The sequence below is a fragment of the Lactuca serriola genome, chromosome 1 (genome assembly GCF_051521515.1).
Source record: "Lactuca serriola cultivar US96UC23 chromosome 1, Lser_US96UC23_V15, whole genome shotgun sequence".
NCBI classification, from domain to species: domain Eukaryota; kingdom Viridiplantae; phylum Streptophyta; class Magnoliopsida; order Asterales; family Asteraceae; genus Lactuca; species Lactuca serriola.
In genome coordinates, this window is record NC_136408.1 from 29,547,050 (window position 1) to 29,569,061 (window position 22,012).

General features: G+C 27.9%; 2 protein-coding genes across 2 annotated transcripts; one reads left to right on the forward strand and one right to left on the reverse strand.

The window, feature by feature from the left end:
• The first annotated feature begins 5,672 nt into the window (after positions 1–5,672).
• On the forward strand, positions 5,673–8,022 carry LOC145052993 (protein FAR-RED IMPAIRED RESPONSE 1-like). The gene is made up of 5 exons (XM_079000949.1): positions 5,673–5,729; positions 5,893–5,975; positions 6,090–6,351; positions 6,726–7,125; positions 7,412–8,022. Exons 1-5 carry the CDS (start codon positions 5,673–5,675, stop codon positions 8,020–8,022), a joined length of 1,413 nt encoding a protein of 470 aa, XP_078857075.1.
• A 9,774-nt stretch (positions 8,023–17,796) lies between these two features.
• LOC145053000 (uncharacterized) lies at positions 17,797–18,300 on the reverse strand. The gene has a single exon (XM_079000958.1). The coding sequence runs from the start codon at positions 18,298–18,300 to the stop codon at positions 17,797–17,799; it is 504 nt and encodes a 167-aa protein (XP_078857084.1).
• Between the last annotated feature and the right edge of the window lie 3,712 nt (positions 18,301–22,012).

Below are 22,012 nucleotides of genomic sequence, written 5' to 3' on the forward strand. Positions count from 1 at the left end.
ATTTCGAATATACCAATATATCATCGATGAAAACAATTACCGATCGATCCAACATCGGTCTACACACCCTGTTCATGAGATCCATGAACGCGGATGGTGCATTGGTGAGCCCAAAAGGCATCACCACGAACTCGTAATGCCCATAACGAGTTCTGAACGCTGTCTTCTGGATATCTTCATCCCAAACCCTCATCTGATGATAACCCGACCTCAAGTCTATCTTGGAGAACCAAGACGCTCCCTGCAACTGATCTAACAAATCGTCGATCCTCGGTAATGGATAACGGTTCTTGACCGTTAGCTTGTTCAACTCCCGGTAATCAATACACATCCGATGTGAACCATCCTTCTTCTTGACAAAAAGGATTGGTGCTCCCCAAGGCGAGCTACTCGGTAACTGATAACGGTTCTTAACCTGCTGTATCTGCTTTGTCGTCTGAAGCACTATTTCTCCTTTAATATATTATTCTCATAATATATTAATAAATCATAATTAATCCTCTATCTCCATAATTCATCCTATCAAGTTGCTTTGGTGAAGGCAACCCAAAAGGACCATGCACCATTGGGTCAAGTACATACCAAAATGGTTATGGACTTAGTCACTAATCCAACATAAATATCCCTCCTACACTTTAAAGAGGTAATCATCTTTCCTGTAGGTTTGGATAAAGAGAAAGCCGAAGGTTTACCTTGGGACCGATCATTCTTCTTTTTTCTTTTGTTCGAAAGGAGAGGACGAGATGACAATGGGATCACGAGACTCGGGTTGTGTATGAGAATCGATGCTTGATTCAGACTCTAATACTGTATCACCTTCAACAGGAGTTCCAGATCTCATGGTAAGGTCCTCAGCATGCTTAGATGAAGGGGTATTGCGCTTCTGGAGAAGGCGTTAGAGGAGTGTATTGGCCATGAAGAACCGGAGTATGAGGTCTGTCGATGACATAGGGGAATCCTTTAGTTCAACAATTTCGAGAGTCGAGTCATCGATATCAAACCATTTGACATAATTAGCGACCAACTGGTCTTCGATGGATCGCTCGTCTACAGTAAGTTCGGGGGTTGGGTCGTGCTCCTAATTTGAGAGCCTCCCAAATTGCATAGGTACCCCGAAAGCAGATACATCTACAAATAAGAAATCAGACTTCCACTTCTTGATAAAATTAGGCAGCCCGTCACATATCTCAATAGCTTCGGAGTGCAAAGAAAAAGAAACCCAATCGCCCCTCGTCGTGGACACGTAAAAATGGCAAAAGACAGAAAAAGACGGGACCATATGTAGGGCTTTATTCAACAACATGAAACACATGATTTTATTGAACCGTTAGGGGTAATCTAGGCAATATGGAGTTTATAATACCCAAGGATTCAATTTAGGAATTCAAAGGTGGGTAGGCAAATCCCAGATTTAAAGAACACAATGTAAAGGCCGACATAGCCTTCTAGAGACATGGTGATAGGATGGTCCTTAGAATGAAGGATAGATTTGAATTGGGGGTCGATGTGGAAAGACTTGATGATCTCATCCAATAACCCTTGAGTTAAAGTAGAGAAATCAGTGTGGACGAGATGATTATATTTTTCGATGATAAAAAGATGAAAGAAGAAATCAAACAAGGAAGAACTCGAAGGAAGGTAGTGCTAGAAAGAAGATGGTAGTTAAAGTCGAGAGGTAGTTGAAGAAAAATGATTCAATTATGCCTGATGAATAAGGGGCGGTTTATAATTTCGAAGTAATGGTTATAAGATAGAAAATATGAGCTGTAGCGAGGTAGAACGGTCGAATCTAGTACCTGATTTGACAGTCAAGTCTATCTAATAAAAGCCGATGTCGATAAATGTAAAGTAAATTCGAATTATTCAAAACAATTCGAACTTAGAGACTTAATGAGGTATGTCACCTCCAAACAGAAGTGGTTTGGTCGAGCCGAATCCGAACCACCGATATACAGCCTAGACGAATGCATTATGGAATGCCAAACCCAGGAGAACAAAGCCGAATAACTAGACTTGAAATAACCGTTGTGAACTAGCATTCACGAGTGTCAAGTCAAGGAAACATAGGGAACACCACATAAATAGCATGTCATGGACCAACGATTCGATACAACTTATATAACGAGAATGACAAGACTACCGATAGTTCATAAGTACTGCTTTTATTCCTTCGACACTGTGGCACATTAATGACGATGAGACAGTTCGGCTCGTCCTTATCTCCATTTCCCCACGATACATGTACTTACATTTACACATTCATCTATGTATTTAACATTTTATATCAATAAAATCATCAAGGCAAGTGATCATTACCACCTACTAAGGTTTTATGTCGGAGATTCTATCAATGATCAAGGGTTTCCTTGTAACTCACTTCTGTCACTTTGATTATCATTTCTTGCTTGATTTATCATGAACATCACAGACTCTCATACAATTTGGTTAGATTCTACTTAGTTGATTTTTGACCAAAACACTCATGTACTCCATTTTTTTTTTCGTAAGTTAGTTTCTTTTCAATTTGGGTCTTTAAATCACACTTAACTATTGACATATATTTATAAAAAAATGAAGTTATATCTTATTAGTCTACAAAAAAATTACGTTGATGGATCTCATAAGAACAGTAGCTATCATTTGCCAAGTAGGATTTCAATTCATAAACGTGTCCCTAAGACACTTAAGAGTATCTATATTTGATGATTCATATAAGACCGTTATGGTGGGATTCCTTTTTAGGAAAGTATTATAATCGAAAAGGCAACAACAAAATGATGTAAAATTATACATTGAGCGCAAAAAGTGGAGCCAACAACATTTTCTTTTATTTTAATCTCGGACGAATCCGTAAATAGAGGAACATAGTTGTTTTGGAAGATCTGTGCACTAAAATTATGAAAAGTATGTAAATAGAGGAACATAGTAGCGCAATCAATGCTATCGTAAGGTGCGAACTCTATATTGACTCAACTCTAGATTCAATTGAATACATCTCATTTCGGAACCTGCCTAACAAACATCAATAGTGCGAAAGCAAAGAAATATTTATCCTTTGCAAGTGATAGCAACAGCCACTTATGCTATCTTCTCTTTAAGCTTTATTTTATAAATAAAGGATGTGATGTAAACTTCACTGTTCCACATCGAAGTCATTATTGGACCTCGTATTATCATAAAAATCCAAAACATGATCCACCTTCATTATGACTACTTTTGTGTATTCAAAACATGAATATAAAAAAAAACCTTAAAAATTATAAAAATACATAAAAAAATACTTATAGATCATTTTTTTTTTTGAAAAAATGCACCTTTTATTACAAATTCATTGAATTTTTTTTTTATTGAAAATAAACCAATTTGAAAAAAAAAAGTTTTTTTTTCAGCGAATTTTTAAATTAATATGCGATTTTTTCATATATAAAATCAAAAAAATTGTGATCTCTAAGTATTTTTTTATGCATTTTTATGAGTTTTAGGATTTTTTAGGGTTTTTTTTCCATATAACCCTTTCCTTTATATATATATATATATATATATATATATATATATATATATATATATATATAATTCCATTGAGATTGATAAAAAAATTAAGATTGTGAGATTAAACATCAGCCAATGGAACTTAACGTCAACTTTCGTCAACTGTTAAATGATGCAGGGGTATAACAGTAAATCTCAACTTAATGTTTAGAAAGTGCACACATTTCTTCTCTAAAAATTATCTTATCGTTAAATCATCGATTCTTCGTATCAATTACGTAATCATATCATTCAAGCTTCAAAAATCATTCAATGTCATCTTAAAGTTCCCATTTTTACTGAATCTGTTATCAAATTAATCACAATATTCAAATCGAAAAAAAACGATCGAAACATAGTATCAGTTCATATTTTCATAAATACGAGACATAATCCTCAAATTGAAAAAACAAGCACATCGCATTCATCAACGCAATTCAAGAGAGCGACAAAGCATTTGAAAATTGAATCAAAATGATATTGAATTCAAAAGAAATTGACGATTCGATCGCAACTGATACTATTGTAGTTGAAATCAATTCATATAATAGAGACGAACAAATCAATTCAATTTCTTTGACTTCCAAAAATCAACACGAAGAACTTCAAAATACGATTCATATTGAAGGTACAAATAATTTGTTTTAATAGTACACATTACATTACAATTTATAAAGTTGATTCTGATTTTTCTATTTAGTCATAAACAAAAAACATAACTGGTCTTGTATTAATATTATATTACAATGCATAATTATATATGATTATATGTTGTAACTTATTATATAGTATAAATTCTGATTATTTATATATTAGGATGTATAATTATATACGATTATACATAATAATATTTGATTAATCGTATATAACAATTTAAAAAAACATATGATTTATCATATGTGTTCATAGATCTAAATATATGATTAATCATATATTAAATAGTATAATCATATATGATTATACAATATAATATGTGATTAATCATCTAAGATATTATACAAACAAATATAATTTGTTATATGTGTTTTCAAATTGAAATATATATTAATCATATATTAGGATGATAATCATATATGATTATACATCATAAAATATGATTAATCAAAACTATAAATATATATGATTAATCGTACATGATTAAACAGTATCAAGTATGATTATCTATAAATTAAGACTTATAATCATTTATGATTACACAGTACAATATAGTACAATATATGATTAATCATATAAGACATTGTACAAACACATATGATTTATCATATGTGATTCTACATTAAAATATATAATTAATAATATATTAAGATCTGTAATCATATATAATTATACATCCTAAAATATAATTACTATTATTTTAAAAAGTATAAATGCATATGATTAATCATAAATGATCAAACAAATATAACATATGATTACTTATATATCACAACGTATAATCATTTATCATACATGATTGTGCATTGAAATATATAACTAATTATATATTAAACTCTATAATCATATATGATTTTTCATCATAAAATATGATTAATAATATAATACACTATATAAATACATATCAGTAATCACATATGATTATTACAACATAAAATTATATAATAACATATTTGTCATTACCTTCTTTTATCAGGTGAAAGTTCCAATTCAACAAATGAATCATATTGCAGTAACATAATTGAAGAATCTGAATATAAACCAGATGTCCCTCCATAATTCGTACAAATTGTAAATAGCATTTTCAAATCACTAAATTTGGCAGCAAAAATGTATACTGATTATGCAAAAATGACAGTTTTTCATATAAGACTAAGCAGCCAATCAAAATACAATAGCCAAATAATAAAAAACAAATGTGTTATATGCAACAGGGGTGACAAGGATAAACCAAAACCTTGTGATACGTTGGCTACAAGTTCTTTCAAGAAGAAACCAAATTCGAACAAGATAATTATGGGTATACAACAAAGATTATTTTTGAAATGTTTAAGGAATAATAGATTACAAAGTTAAGCAATTCTTTGAATTGCACAACCACCCATTGGAAAGTATTGAGGATAGACCTTATATGAAAAAGGCAAGAAAGATGTCATATTCTGAAAAAAGAGTTTGTAGTACGTGCATTAAAGGCTAAAATTGGTCTAGTAATGGCTCACAAAATACGAGCAGTTTTGAAAGGAGGATACAAATATGTAGGGGCGAAGGTAACAATCTACAAAAACTTGAGGAGAGGAGAAAATAAAATCTTATGTTACAAGGATGCTCAAATAATGATAAACAAAATGAATGATCATAGAGATCATTACCCAAATTATTCATTTGAGTTCCTATGTGATGGAGATCAATTGGCTGCTATGTTTTCGGCAGATGAAAGATGAAAGGCTTTTTATGCAGAGTTTGGAGAAGTTATATCTTTTGATGCACCTTTTAGAACAAACAAGTAAGTTAATGTATATACGTTACATAATTTATAAATTTATGATTAAAATAAAAAATCTATACAATTAAATTTATGCATACTTTTAATCAAATATAATTGTACTAAACACATTTTCTTTATATAGGTATAAAATGTTATTTGTTCCATTCACATTAGTTGACCACCACAAGAAATTAGTTACTATTGGTGTTGGGTTGCTGAGTAGAGAGACAATTGAGTCCTATAAATGGCTAGTTAAAGCTTTTCTTAGAGCTCATGAAGGGAAAACACCAAAAATTGTTCTAACTAATCAAGATCCAGCAATAAAACAAGCAGTGGAATCTATCTTACCAAATTCAAGACACAGATTATTCATGTGGTACATAATGAAAAAACTGCAAGAAAAGGTATAATAAAAATAAAACTATAATATAAATCATATATGATAACTCATATATGATTTATAAAAAAAAACTATGTAATCATATATGATTAAGTATTCTAATAATATGAATTATCAGATATCATACTGTATAATCATATATGTATAATCATACATGATTAATCATATATGATTAAGTATTCTAATCATATGAATTATCAGATATTATACTGTATAATCATATATGATTAATCATATATGATATATGATTAATCATACATTACAATACATAATCATATATGATTACTCATATATGATATATCCAAATAAGTATATAATTTATAATTATATAAGTAAAATTATTCATTCATAGGTTACTGGCGATTTATTTAAAACAAGGACTTCAAGAAGAGATTTAACAAGTTTGTTTGGAACATGCATATCAAACCTGATGAATTTGAGAAGAAGTGGGAGTTGATTATTAATGAATTCAATCTCGAAGATAAAAGATGGTTCAATGATATTTTCAAATTACATGACAAATGGATACCTACATACTTCAGTAACACTAGAATGTTTGGATTGATGAAAACCACTTCAAGATCAGAAAGCATGAATTCCTTCTTCAACTCTTACTCACAATCTGAAAATTTACTTCTACATTTCATGATGAACTATGACACTACAATTCAAAAACAAAGAAATACACAAAAGGAGCTTGATCATGAAACAAAGAAGGCGGTAAATAAATTTATTTCTCCGCGACCGATAGAAAAACATGCTGCAAAAGTTTATACAGGTACATTGTTTTATGAATTGCAGAAATAAATCTACAAAGGTTCCTGGTACTGCGATTACAAACATGTTGGAATAAAAAACAGATGAGAGTTATACAAAGTGGAACAACTGAACAAAAACAACGATTTAAAAACATAATTTGAGGTAATATATTATTATTTTAAATTTTGATGAATCAAAACGTAATATACAACTATATTCAGTTATGATTATAAAATAATATATACAACTACATTTAATTCAATAGAAAAAACACTTAATGCTTTAATTTTATTTTGAACATCTAGAAATAAAACTTACAGCAAATGATGTAAAATGTACTTGTGAACACTTCATCCGCTTTGGGACTTTATGCAAACATGCATTCAACATACTCATGAAACATGGAATTAAGAAAATACCTGAACAATACATTGAGAATCATTGGAGAAAGGATGTGATATCAAGGCGTTATCACTTTAGTAGGCATGTATATGATACAAGAGACAGTGAAATTAATAGATCTGTCAATCAAGCATACTACAACTTTGAAGCATGTTTGGAATACGTAAGAAAAAATAAAGACAAAATGGATTTGTTTGTTAGAAAAACAGAAATCATGCTGAAGGAATACGAGAACGATCCTACAAATGAATTGCAGAAACATAGGACAAATGTTGAAGAGGTAGGAAAGCTTATGGACATTTCTATTCCAAAAGACATTGACATCAATGTTCCAAATGTTCAAAGTAATAAAGGAAATGGAAAGAAAAAGAGAATTCAAAGTGCAACAGAAATAGCACATAAAAATTCAAACAAGCAAACAAGAAGATGCCCAGGATGTGGACAAAGGGCTCCTCATAACTTGCATACATGCCCAATCAAACTTGCAGCAGAACAATCATCAAAAGCTACATAGATAACTACTAGTTTAATCAGTAATGAATAAGTCAGGATTTTTTTCTAAATAATATACTTTTTTTTATGCATTTTACTCTTTTTACAAGACAGAATTTACTATGATTCTGTTTACTGAATTCTATCTACATTGATAATTCTTTCTTTGATTTTATTAGTAGCACAACAAATCAGTTTTCTTGCAATCTTTCTATCTTGGACCTTCTTTTATCTAAGTTTTTGTATTTTATGATTACAAAAGTATATAATCACTTATGATTAATCAAAACATATGAATTGGTATTACATATTCATTTATGATTATATAAATAGAAATAATTATGTAATTTCTTAACTGTTATTCAATAAATGTAATAATTTATTATTACATATAAAATGTTACTCAATACATCTAATCATTTATGATTACATATAAATATCATCTACAATTTACTACAAATCTCATTACGTATAACCATATACAACAACATTGTTCATAACAAATATACAACAACACTGTACATAAAAAATATAAACATAACAATATTCATCTGGAAAAACAACTTCTAATCACCCATCATAGAATAACATCAAAAATGATAAAATATTTAATAGCAAATAATTTCACAAGCCTCAAATATTATGTTCCTCATTTTCCAAGATTCTTGTTCTTCGTATTCATATGCAACTTTCAACACATCATCACGCTTCGTATTAATCTCAGAAGATATGATGTAGAGAAATGTTTTATCAGACAACACATCATCACATCATCATGCAGCTTTCAACACATCATCACGCTTCGTATTAATAAATTATTACATTTACTACATATTTGATGTAGGGAAATGTTGTTCATTAAAAATGAATCTTCTTTAAATGAGCAACATTCCTCTACTTCAAAGACATCTAGTAAAGATCTGATATGTTCAATGAAGATAAACTTTTTAAGTAGTGGTGGAAGTGGCGTTCTCGGAGTCAGCTATAATATCTATGAAAATCTAGCTACAAATAAAAGAGCAAGAATCTTGAAAAAAATGGAGAACATGTTATTAGATACAACAAAATTAGTTCTTTTTGACTTATAGAGTCCATAATTTATTTGAAATGAAAAGGAAGTTGTTTACATTAGAAATAAGTAATGGTAATATATAAAAAAAATTAAATTAAAAATTAAAGTAATTAATATAAAAACTAACCATTGGAGAAGTATAACCACTCATCTTTGACCAAATCTAAGAGGTAGCACGAGGCTACCCCCTTGATAAAAACATATTCACAACTCAATGAAAAACATGATATGTTTTGATTTATAAAGCAAAGATTCTTCACTACAAAACAAAAATAAAATCTAAAAAAGATAAGATTTTGCATGGTGATGTATTCAATGAACTCAAGATAAGCTCAATTATCAAGAAAAAATAATAAATTATAATGTGCTGTTGAGCATATGTAATCATTTACGATTACAGAAATAGATAAAAAATTAATTGATATAATCACTAATGATTACATATAAATAACATATAATCGGTACTAAAAACATAATTACATATAAAAAAAGAACTTAATCACTTATAATTAACATTCAATAACATAAAACATAGAAACAAACTTACATCATAAAATCCATCAAACTACATATAAATTTGTTTTCCATCACCATAAAAACAAACATTCTTGAAAATATCCATAACATAAAGACAACATAAACCAACATAAACAAACTTGTTCTTAAAACATCATTCATTTACTTCTAAACTCTTCAATAAAAAAAAACTTGACAACCTTGTTTCTATATTCCATTGAGCATGATATGTATGCTTACAACAAATCTTTGGATCAACTTTTTGATACTCATACGCAACTTTCAACACATCATCACACTTCGTATTAATCTTAGAAGTTAAAATTGTTGCTGCATATTTCATTCTCAACTTCTCCACACTTTTTTTCTTAAGACCTTGTTTTGGAAGACCACATTTCCATTTAGAATATTTTTCTCCAAAATAACTCTCCATATGTCCCATAGCAAAAACACCACAATCCACTTTGTTGTAAACTATCCTCCATGGCATTATCAATCTTACCGGTATAAGATTTTTATCAGCCATTTCATTTGCTTTAACATGATTGATCTCTTTTAGATACTTCAAAAAAAAAAACTTTTTCTGAAAATCATATATGATTTGAACTCAAAAAATATAAGTATACTAATTATAAAACATATCATATATGATTTTAAATATAAAGATTAAATATCATTTGAAACTTACAAGAGGTTTAAAAACCGAACCATACTTATCATCGAAATCAACATCATCTGCACTGTTATTAATAACCTCAAAAGCAGGTTTCTTCAAATTGATAACAATAAGATATATATGTTTTTGCCTCAAAACAGGGAAAAATACCTAACATCAACATATATAATATTAGAAAGAAAATATTAATATATATATATATATATATATATATATATATATATATGTATGTATGTATGTATAAAAAAACTAAATATACCATATCAATATCCTTCAAAACCTTCAAGTCTCTATCACCAAAAACACTGAGAGAGAAGTTGTCCTTGAAAACTTTATATTTTCCAGTTTCATTCAAATGATTATATTCAAATGACAAAGTCTGTAATAAAAAAAATCAGAAATGATTATATAATAAAATGTAAATATTTAATAAAAAAATTGTTAATGATTATCAAAATATGAAAAGAAAAACAAAAAATAAAATCTTACAGTATCAACATTCATGAACAATGTGAGTGGAGAATTAACATCTCTGAATTTCTCTTCATGATTTAGTATACAAGACCATTAATCAAGAACACTTACATACAAATAGGTTTTTTTATAAATATTTTCATAATTAGCTCTAAAACCCATAAGATCTGATTCCATAAGCAAGAACATATCTGTGTAGATATTTATTTAAATATTATTAAAAATTAAAAATTATAATTATAAAAATTAAAAATTATAATTATAAAAATTAAAAATTATATTTAAAAAAATTACCCTAGATTTCCTTAAGTCTGAAAAGCCATTCACAAACAACATTTTCTACTTGTGTCAAAATTTGTTTAAAATCAATTAACCTTTCCTTAAAAGGTGACTTATAAACTTAAGAAAACTTCATTTCTCTCTTTCCTTTGACATCTACTTCTGATGTTCCTTCTTCATTTATACCTTTAGGTTTGCCAGACTTTTCTTTTGATGGAATTTTTTCATTTATCACTCTAGCATGGTTGGAAATTGGTTTTGATGGTCCTTCTAATACACCCAAAGGGGGTGCAAAGAAACTGGACTAGCATCAATAACATCAACATTTGGAACAGCACACTCTGGCCCACCAAATGGTTTTCCTAAATAAACTCTATCCTTAATCTTTTTCTTAGTCATCCGTTCAGGAGAACTTTGACTTTGAGATGCCTTCTTGGAACCTTGAGAATCTTGACTAAATCTAAGACTAAAACTTGGACAAGAAAACGTCTCAAATTTCCCTTCTGCATTGTCCTTTTTCAGTGATTGAGTCTCGTTTGAATCCTTCCATTGTATAATTTGTAAACCTTCTTTAGCCGTTTCTACAAAAAAAAAATTATAAAAATCATATATAAATAAACAACAATTATAAAAACAGTCATATATATATATATATATATATATATATATATATATATATATAAACAATAATTATAATCTAATTACCTCCATCTTTATTTTTATTTGAACAATCTTCTATTGATTTCTTTAAATCCGAATCAACTTCAACACCTTCACCTTCTACCACACCTTCTCTATCCTTCTTTGCTTTAGAAAGTTCAACTAACACTTCAGCAAAACCTTTCAATATACTTGGATGAATTAACTCACCTTCTTTCTTCTTTTCTACAATAACTTTATCAACAGTATGATCTGTAATTACTTCTTTCTTATGATCATCCTCACCTAAAATTACAGTCTCTAAATTATTAAAATCACAAGTGAATCAACTATATAACATATTCATATATACATTTTATGTATAAAAAATACATAAATAAATACTTACCATCATCAAATTCATTTTTCTAAAAACCCATCAGATTGTCATTCACATCATCTTCAACTCGTTTCTGATTTATACAACTATCAACCAAGTTTTCAGTACCTATAGAATTCAAATATAAAAAATTAAAATCATATATGATTAAACTGTGTATAATAAAAACATATTCTTACCTTGATCCAATGTTTTAAGAAACTTTCAGCAACTAGATCACAAATAAATTAACTAAAAGATACACCTTCCTGGCTATCAATTAGACCAACACTCTTACTAACATTTTTGACAATAGAATTTAAATTTATGGCCTCTTTTACATTGAATCCACTTCCATTTCCTTGTTCATCATCTTCATCATCTTTCTCATTCTAAAAATCATTGTTTTTACCAATATCGTCCTCATATGCATGATCATTAACATCACCTTTACATTCAACATCATTTTTACCAATATTTCCCTCATGTGGACAACTCCCGTCCCCCCGAGCACCACAAAATTTCTTTTGATCATCATCTTTAACATTTTCATGATCATTCCAAAAATCATTCCCATAATCTTCATCGTGATTTACTTCTGTGATTTTTTCATCATCATTAACTTGAACAAAAGCATGTGTCAATATCGGCTGCTTACTTTGTTGTGAAACATAATGGAAATAAAAACTTCCTGTGCGAAAATCTTCAACAGGAAATAATAATTTCCAATTTTTCAAATTTTGACTTTGAGGAAACTTCAACACTCCCTCACCTATCTTTACAACAAGATCCTTTTTCAAATCCTCCATCTTCTGATACATATATGAAATTTTACTTTCATACACCTACATAAGAATAAATATACTTAAAAATAAAATACTTAATCATAAAAAGTAAAAAATGAGTACACTAATAAAATAATAAGTTAGTAAAACTATAAAATTACCTCCACAACACTAACTTTATTAACATCAAACTCTTCTTCATCCTCATCACATAAATCCTCATCACCATCAAATTCATCCTCATCACCACTAGATTCCTCCCCACTATACTCAGATTCTTGACATTCTTCTTCAAATCCTCTGTTCTCTTGTAAAATATCCTCAAGAAACCTTATCTTCTCTGACGTCCAATAAAAATAGTTGGACGTTTACTTGTGACTTGCAAATGATCAAACTTGAAACTATCCACATACAACAACTACAAAAAACATATATAACAAATAATTAACTTTCTAAAAAGATTTACTTATATAGTTTAATATATCATTAATCATAATATATATATATATATATATATATATATATATATATATATATAAAATCATATATGATTATAATGTGTAATATATAATTAAACAAAAATTAGACTATATAATCATATATGATTATACAATCATATATGATTTATACAAATCAAATATATCATTAATCATAATATATATGAATAATCATATATGATTATGCCGTGTGATATATAATTAATCATAGTATATATGAATAATCATATATGATTATGATGTGTAATATATAATTCAACAAAAATTAGACTATATAATCATATATGATTATACAATCATATATAATTTATTCAAATCAAATATAATATATATGAATAATGTCATATGATTATGATGTGTGATATATAATTCATCATATATGATTATATAATCATATACGCTTAAAAATAAAAACAAACATATTTTTACAACTAAAAAAAATTTAATATTAAAAATTAGCTCACATACCATAAGGTATACTGCTGGTCCATAAAAGAAAGAACATTATTTCTCTGGGTTGTAAACCTTCTTCGTCCTTACCAAACAATCGACAATGAAATCGTACCAGTCAATGCTACTTAAATCTGTATCCCTTCTGATTAAATACAATGGATTTAGATTACATTTACTCATGCTTGTAGATTCATAGAATGTATTAATAAAAAGAACCAAAAAATTGATTCTAAAGTTATCATCCGTTGCACTAGTTCGAACAAGTTCATTCTTTAGTTGTTTTAATCTTAATTTATCAATATTTGCATACTGTTTCTTCCACTCAAACATACAACTCTCTTCATTATTCTCGGAAATGTATTCCATGTTTGAAAGTAATGAGCCACCAGATGGTAATTTTAACCTCTCATGAACAAATTTACTATCAATACTAACTTGACAATTCTCAAACTCCACCTTCAAAGTTTCAAAATTAAAATGATCAAGAACATATAAACAATCTTTAACGGTATGTCAATCATCTTTTTCCATAACAAACTCCCAAATCCCATAGCCCTAACACAATCCTTCTGTTCTGTACTTAAACCTTAAATAACTCCCAACAATGACCCGGGTGAACATTTATTCTTCAATGAAGCAAAATTCTTTTATAACATAAACTTTTTTTTTTTATCTTTCTTCAAAACTTTAGCTTCTCTCTTTGGTTTCTTTGAACATTTAGGAAGACTCTGAAAATCAGAATCATCTTCATCAGATAGTTCATGTTTCTTGCTTATAGTTTTGACCTTCTCAAAAACTAATTTCTTTCCCTTAAGAGCCATGTTCACTCTTGGTTGTTTAATAACTATTTTTTTTAGATCTCTTTGACCGTGTTTGCACCACCCTTGCCATTTTCTTTTTTGGATGATGATTGTGTCTGTCTTGATCTCTCTAAATTACATTTTTTAACTTGAATTTTAATTTTAAAAAATAGTGTTAGTAAAAAAGAAAACATAATACATATAGTTAGTTACAAATCAAGAAAAATAATCACTTATGATTGCAAAAAAATACCTTTATCATTTTTAACCTTGGATTTTTTTCTCAAAAATATATTCACTTTCCTTCTCATAAACAGAAGCATTTATTACAAAAAAAGTTAACATAATTAGTAATTAATACAGAACAAAAATGCATATGACTAATAAACTATGATTTTAAATCACACAATCACTAATGATTATATAAACATACATATATCATTACTATTTACTAATTATTATAAACAAACGTATAAAATCATTTATGATAAGAACTAGAAATAAAAATACAATTAAATGTTATGTTCAATCCACTGAAAAAATCACAAAATCAATTATGATTACATCAAATACCTTAACATTTATTCTCTTTGAATTTTTCTCTTTAACCTCTTTAGAAAGATCTTCATATTCACGTTTGATACATAGAAATACATAATCACAAAATATGATAATCAATTATGAATAAAAAATAAACTGTGATTTTAAATCACACAATCACTAATGGTTATAAAAACATACATTTATCATTACTATTTACTAATGATTATAAACAAACGTATGATATCATTTGTGATTAGAACTAGAAATAAACATACAATTGAATGTTATGTTCAATCCATTGAAAAAATCACAAAATCAGTTACGATTACAACAAATACCTTTAACATTTTTTTTATTTTGAAATTTTCTCTTTAACTTCGTCAGAAAATCTTCATATTCACGTTTGATACATAGAAATACATAATCACAAAATATGATAATCAATTATGAATAAAAAAATAATAAAAGAAAATGAGACAAAAAATATCACACAAACCTTTTTAAACATTGATTGTACCTTTCGAAATAACACCATTTCTACCGCCTTCAAGATTTTTTGATTTTTGAACTTTTTTTTTAACATAGTTTCTTTTGAAATCCTTATTTGTAAAAATATAAACAACTACTTATATAAAAAACTACAAGAAACAAACACAATACAAAAACAGATGATCTGTAAACAAGAAAACATCAAAATCAACTAAAAATGGCGAAAAAACTATTGAATCAAAACAAAAATCATCATTATCAACATAAAAGTATAATTAACTAATTAAAATAAACATGCATTATCAATAAAATGAAAAATTACTCGCATTCTAACCTTTCATTCCGATTAACAAATGAATTCGTTTAGATTTTCTCCTGAAGACATTACTGATTTTTCAAACTTAATTTGCACAACTAACAAACGAAAACTAGGGCAAAATGCGATAAAGAAAGAAAAAGAGGGTTTTCGTGAGAGCTTCTAAGTGAAATTTTGACCGAGAAACAAAACAAGAGTATATGTGGTTACAGTATCGTAGCCTTTGCAAAATTGGAATGATTCTTTGCAAAATTACAATACTAGCCCTACAATGGCTACTAACGACGTTAATTTGAAAAGTTAACAATATATTTACAATTATGTCACCGCCACCTTTTACAAATAAAGATCATAACATCAAAGAGCTATTCACCTATCTCACAATCTCTAACTTTTTATTAATATATATATACACACACACACACACACACATACTAGGTAAAAACCCGTGAAACCCATGAATGTTAATTTTAAATAGAATTTAAAATTTAATTACGTAATAAAATAATATATCATTAATTTAAAAAACTTATGAATTGAAATATTGTATTTTTTTAATAACTTTCTGATTTGTAAGTATTTAATTACACAGTGAATGGTAAGTATTTAATTACAAATGAAGATTTTTAAATTCCATACTTTTGGTGCATGTTTCTTGTTGAACATGTGGAGATGATGACACAACCAGAAGGGAGCGAGTGGGAAGAAAAAACATTTGTTGGCTAAAACGCCACTTTTGCCATTATAACTTACCATCTCAATAAATCTTCCACTCCACTATCTCGATCAGTCCCGATTGTCATTGTAGGATTTTTACTCCTTCTTCATAGTTCATGGTGTCAATTTTGTGAGATTAATAGAAATTGTTGCTGTTTTCGTCAATTTTTTTCAAAACTTTACCTTAATTTACTACGTCATGTGTTTCTTTTTGAGGCTTACTGGCCATAACGTTGAAATTCTTACAATGGTGGTGGTTTGTTAGGATATGCTCTCTATTTTTAGCAACTTCCTAAATTTTAAGTTTTTAATTACAAATGTAAATTTACCTATTTTATAAAAGTCATGACTTTATATATTGCAACATAAGTTTGAGTAATGACAAAAAAAAACCCCTAAAAAACATTAAAATTGATTTGATACAAAACATGTCTGTAATGAAATTAACATAAAAAATAAATACGTAATTATAGATAAATAAATTAATATGATGGATGAAGTGTGATTTGCTAAAAATGACTGAAAGATGCTACAAAAAAGTTGGTTATAAATTGCGAAAAACTTCCTTATAAACAACATTGGAAGTTTTATTTGTAAGTCGACAATCTTTATCTAAAATTAATATTTTTAATCCCTCTCTGCTTTGAACTTTAAATAAGACAACATACAATTACCCATGTGAAAAAAACTGGATCTTTGAGAAAGAAACCAACATTCGATAACGATTGTCCTTGACTCTTATTAATAGTCATTGCAAAACATACGACCAATGGAAACTATCTTCTTGTGAGTTTGAAGGGAATTTTTTTATTCTGATGGACTTAAAGACATTCTTGGAATAAAAGTCTGGTTTCCAATATTAGTTCCAGATATTATACATGCCTCAATAACACGTTCGCCCAATGATATCACATGCAGTCTTGTGTCATTACATAAGCCGTTTTTCTGATCAATATTTCTCAGTGACATTACTAGAACACCAATTTTTAAATCTAACTTATGATTTGGTAGACCGGATACTTTGAGACCATTTAATACATCAGGCGAGTATAAATTTGCATCAAACAGATCATGGATAAATTTGGACTCACATATGCTATCTGAACTTAAATATTCAACCTCATCTCCTGAAAACTTCTTAACCAAACGGTCGTTTATTTCCTAAACAACTTCATTCTTTGGAGCAAGTATTTCTCTTTCTTGGAAATAATTTGTACTGCTATATTTCTCTAAAAATGAAGGATATACAAACTCAATTAATGAACCTATAGGATCATTTGGATCATTATTGAGAATATCATCCATAGTATCGATAATGGTTTCGCCGTCGTTCGGACCACCAAGTTTGCCTTCTCCTATATCCAATATCCAATTTGCAACATCTTTTATTTTTCTATTGCAGATTGATCCATTCCCACAATTAGCCTCATGTTTTTTTGTTAATCTGTGGACTTTGCAATGTTGCCATAGATATGAAGAACTCAAAGAAGCATTAACAATGTTTTGTCTGCTGCCACCCGGAATAACATGTACAATCTGTCTGAAATCTCCTCTAAAGACAATAACTTTCCCTCCAAACGGAATATTTGATATGCTAGAATTTCCACACCTTAATACATCTTTCAAAGTTCGATCTAAAGCTTCAAATACATGCTTATGGACCATAAGCGCTTCATCCCAAATTATCAAAGAGGTTTTTCTTAATAAGCTAGCCAGCTCACCATCTGTAGTGAATTAAGCAAAGTAAAACAGAACCACGATTAGGTGAGCATCAAAAAACAATTACCAAGTTGCCATTGTACTTTGATTCATGCACAATAAACAAATACATATACACACAGGAACATATACATATACACACCCATACAGATAGATATACACACATATAGATTAGAAGTCGAAGAATAGAAAGATGAAGATGAATAACATATACATATACACACGCTAACAGATATATATACATACACATCGATTAAAAGGCCAACGGATGAAAGAGGAAGATGAATACATTGAATAATTCAACTAATGAGAAAAACTATAAAATCATAACTAACAGAAGAATGGACGGCGACTTGAATATTTGTTACTTTATTCCGTTTTGCTCTGGAATGTGAATGAAACAAACCGTGAGAATGTATTTTAAAAAGAGAGAGAGAGAGAGAGAGAGAGAGAGAGAGAGAGAGAGAGATTAGGTAAGTTACGATAATTAGGGAATTGATAAGCATTTTCCATATTTGAAAGATTCAATTTTCGTTTTATAAATAAATGATGATTATTGAGTTTCCATTTTTTTAAAGGTTGCAGGAAATAGACTAACTAAATTGCAAAAAATAAGGATGTGACGATACTTAACTGGTGACAGAATCCAAGGGCAATACCGGTAAGTAACTTTATTGTAGAAAGGAAATGAAGTTTCAAAAATAATTACTTGTAATACGAATTAGATCCATTGCTAACATGAATAGTATAAGTATAAGTAAGCGAATAGTAGAGGTAATATGGTAATTTTTTTAATTTAATTTAATATCATACCAATTTAAATTAATATATTAGTAAATATAAAAACTACACCTTTTTTTATTAAAGCTAAAACGAAAAATGAAAGTACATTTCTAATGAATATGAATGGTAAAAAAACAATTAGCATTGATTGATTACATAAAACAACTACAGTTGAATGCTATTATTTATTTAATGGCAAAAATGACAATTATGTTATTTTCTCTATTAAAAATTTAATTATGTAATATTGTATTTTTTTATTGGGTCTTATACTTTATAAGTATATATGGCTCATAATTTATTTTTTTGGAAAGTACGAATTAGGTGCATTTAATTATCAAAAAATGTTTAAAACAAATCAACTTTCAAATATGAATGATCTTCGTATAAGAACATACAAAAAAGTAAATAAAAAATATTTAATGTTAGAGATAAGAAAAATTAAATCAAACAAACACAATTAAAAAAAAATAGCTAAAAAAACTCAAAAAGGGTCTAAAAGTACCATGATATTTCCTGCATACTTTTACAACATGTAATCAAGTTTCACTGTTTAATTTAATTTTTCTATATAAAATGCAGAAAAGAATTATATGACATAAACATGTCTTATCTTTGGATTCATATTGAAGAATATACCAAAAAGTAAATAAAAATACTTAATGTTAGAGATAAGTAAAAATTAAAACAAACACAATTAAAATAAAAAAGAGCTAAGAAAACTCAAATAAATGTTCTGAAAGTACAATGCTATTTCGTGCATATTTTTTACATCATGTTTTTTTTAAATATAATCAAGTTTCACTATTTAATTTAATTTTTCTATATAAAATGCATATAAAAATGATATGGCATAAACATGTCTTATCATAAAAAATAAGTTGTGAGTAGTGGCAAAACAATGAAATTTGTCGAAGTGATACATAAATGGTTCCTATAGCATAATTTTTTAGACAAATTGTCATTTTGGCGATAAACTATTTAAAAATGGTCCATGTGTCATGAACAACATGACAACAATGATAATTTGTAAACTTTTACCGAAATTGATGATAGCCAACATGATATCCTTTAATATGGTATCAATTTAATTTAATATATTAGTAAATATAAAAACTACATCTTTTTCTATTGAAGCAAGCTAAAAGAAAAAATGAAAGTAAATTGCTATGAATGGTAAAAAAAACAATTAGCATTGATTGATTACATTCTTTTCTACGCTTGGATTGAAATTGGAGTTTTGTAAAAAACTGCTATTATTTATTTAATGGAAAAAAGGACAGTTACGTCATTTTTTCTATTAAAAATTTAATTATGTAATATTGTATTTTTTTTATAAGGTCTTATGCTTTATAAGTATATATGGCTCATAATTTAATTTTGCGGAAAGTGCAAATTAGGTGCATTTAATTATCAAAAAGTGTTTAAAACAAATCAACATCTTCGGATTCATATTGAATAACATATCAAAAAGTAAATAAAAAATATTTAATGTTAGAGATAAGTAATGCTATTTCCTACATACTTTTACTACTTTTTTTTTATTTTTTTTTATTTTTTTTAATTTTTTATAATGTAATCAAGTTTCACTGTATAATTTAATTTTTCTATATAAAATGCAGAAAAGAATGATATGGCATAAACATGTCTTATCTTCGAATTCATATTAAAGAACATACTAAAAAGTAAATAAAAAATAATTCATATTGAAGAACATACCAAAAAGTAAATAAAAAATATTTAATGTTATAGATAAGTGAAATATTAAAACAAACAAACACAATTAAAATAAAAAATAGCTAAGAAAACTTAAAAAAAAAAAAAAGGTTTTGAAAGTACAATACTATTTCGTGCATACTTTTACAACATGTTTTTTTTAGTATCATCAAGTTTCACTTTTTAATTTAATTTTTCTATATAAAATGCAAAAAAGAATGATATGTCATAAACTTGTCTTATCACAAATAATAAGTTGTGAGTAGTGGCAAAACAGTGAAATTTGTGGAAGTGTCACATAAATGGTCCTTATTGCAAAAAATTTAGACAAATTGTAATTCTGGTGATAAGTTATGTGTCATGAACAACATGACAACAATGATAATTTGTAAACTTTTAATGAAATTGATGATAGCCAACATGATATTTTTTTTTTGCATATGTAACGATAAACAACATACTGTGGGTTGTTTCTCGAAAACTAAAAATTAAATCATCAATCATTAACAAATATGTATGAATTCACGGGAAGGCTCTTTTGATAAGTCATACATATCTTAATAAACCTATAACAATTGATACCCTAGATTTCCAAAAAAAACATTGTACCAACCAACCAAATAGTCTTTAAAATCAAACCAACATCAAAACTTATTATTTGTTAGTTAAACCAAAACCAACTCACTTCTCCATTTTTGGAACTAAAAGTGGATTTCCCTCTCCAGTTGATTTTCTTTTACATTTTGTTGAACTGAAATCATCTTCACAATCAACGTCATAAATGTCATGGAGGTTGCGCTTCAAATCAGTTGATAATTTTATAGGACTGGTTGTGGTTGATTTATCAACTGTTGATTAAGTAAAACTCTCATCCGTTTGTGAGATCACATCCTAAATTCAAAAAACATAAGTTGTTAATTGGAATAATTAAATATAAATTAATATGGGAATCAAAATACCTTTTGAACATTTTGTACAATATCATCTGATTCCAAAGGTACTTGATTTAAGAATACGGATTGAATACTCTAGAAAATAAGATTGAAATATGTAAAACGTTATGTATGTAAATAAAAAACAAATATAACCGTTGAAGGTTAAAATGATATGTACCATATGTTCTATTTTACTTTCCAATTGGGAAACAATGGACACATCT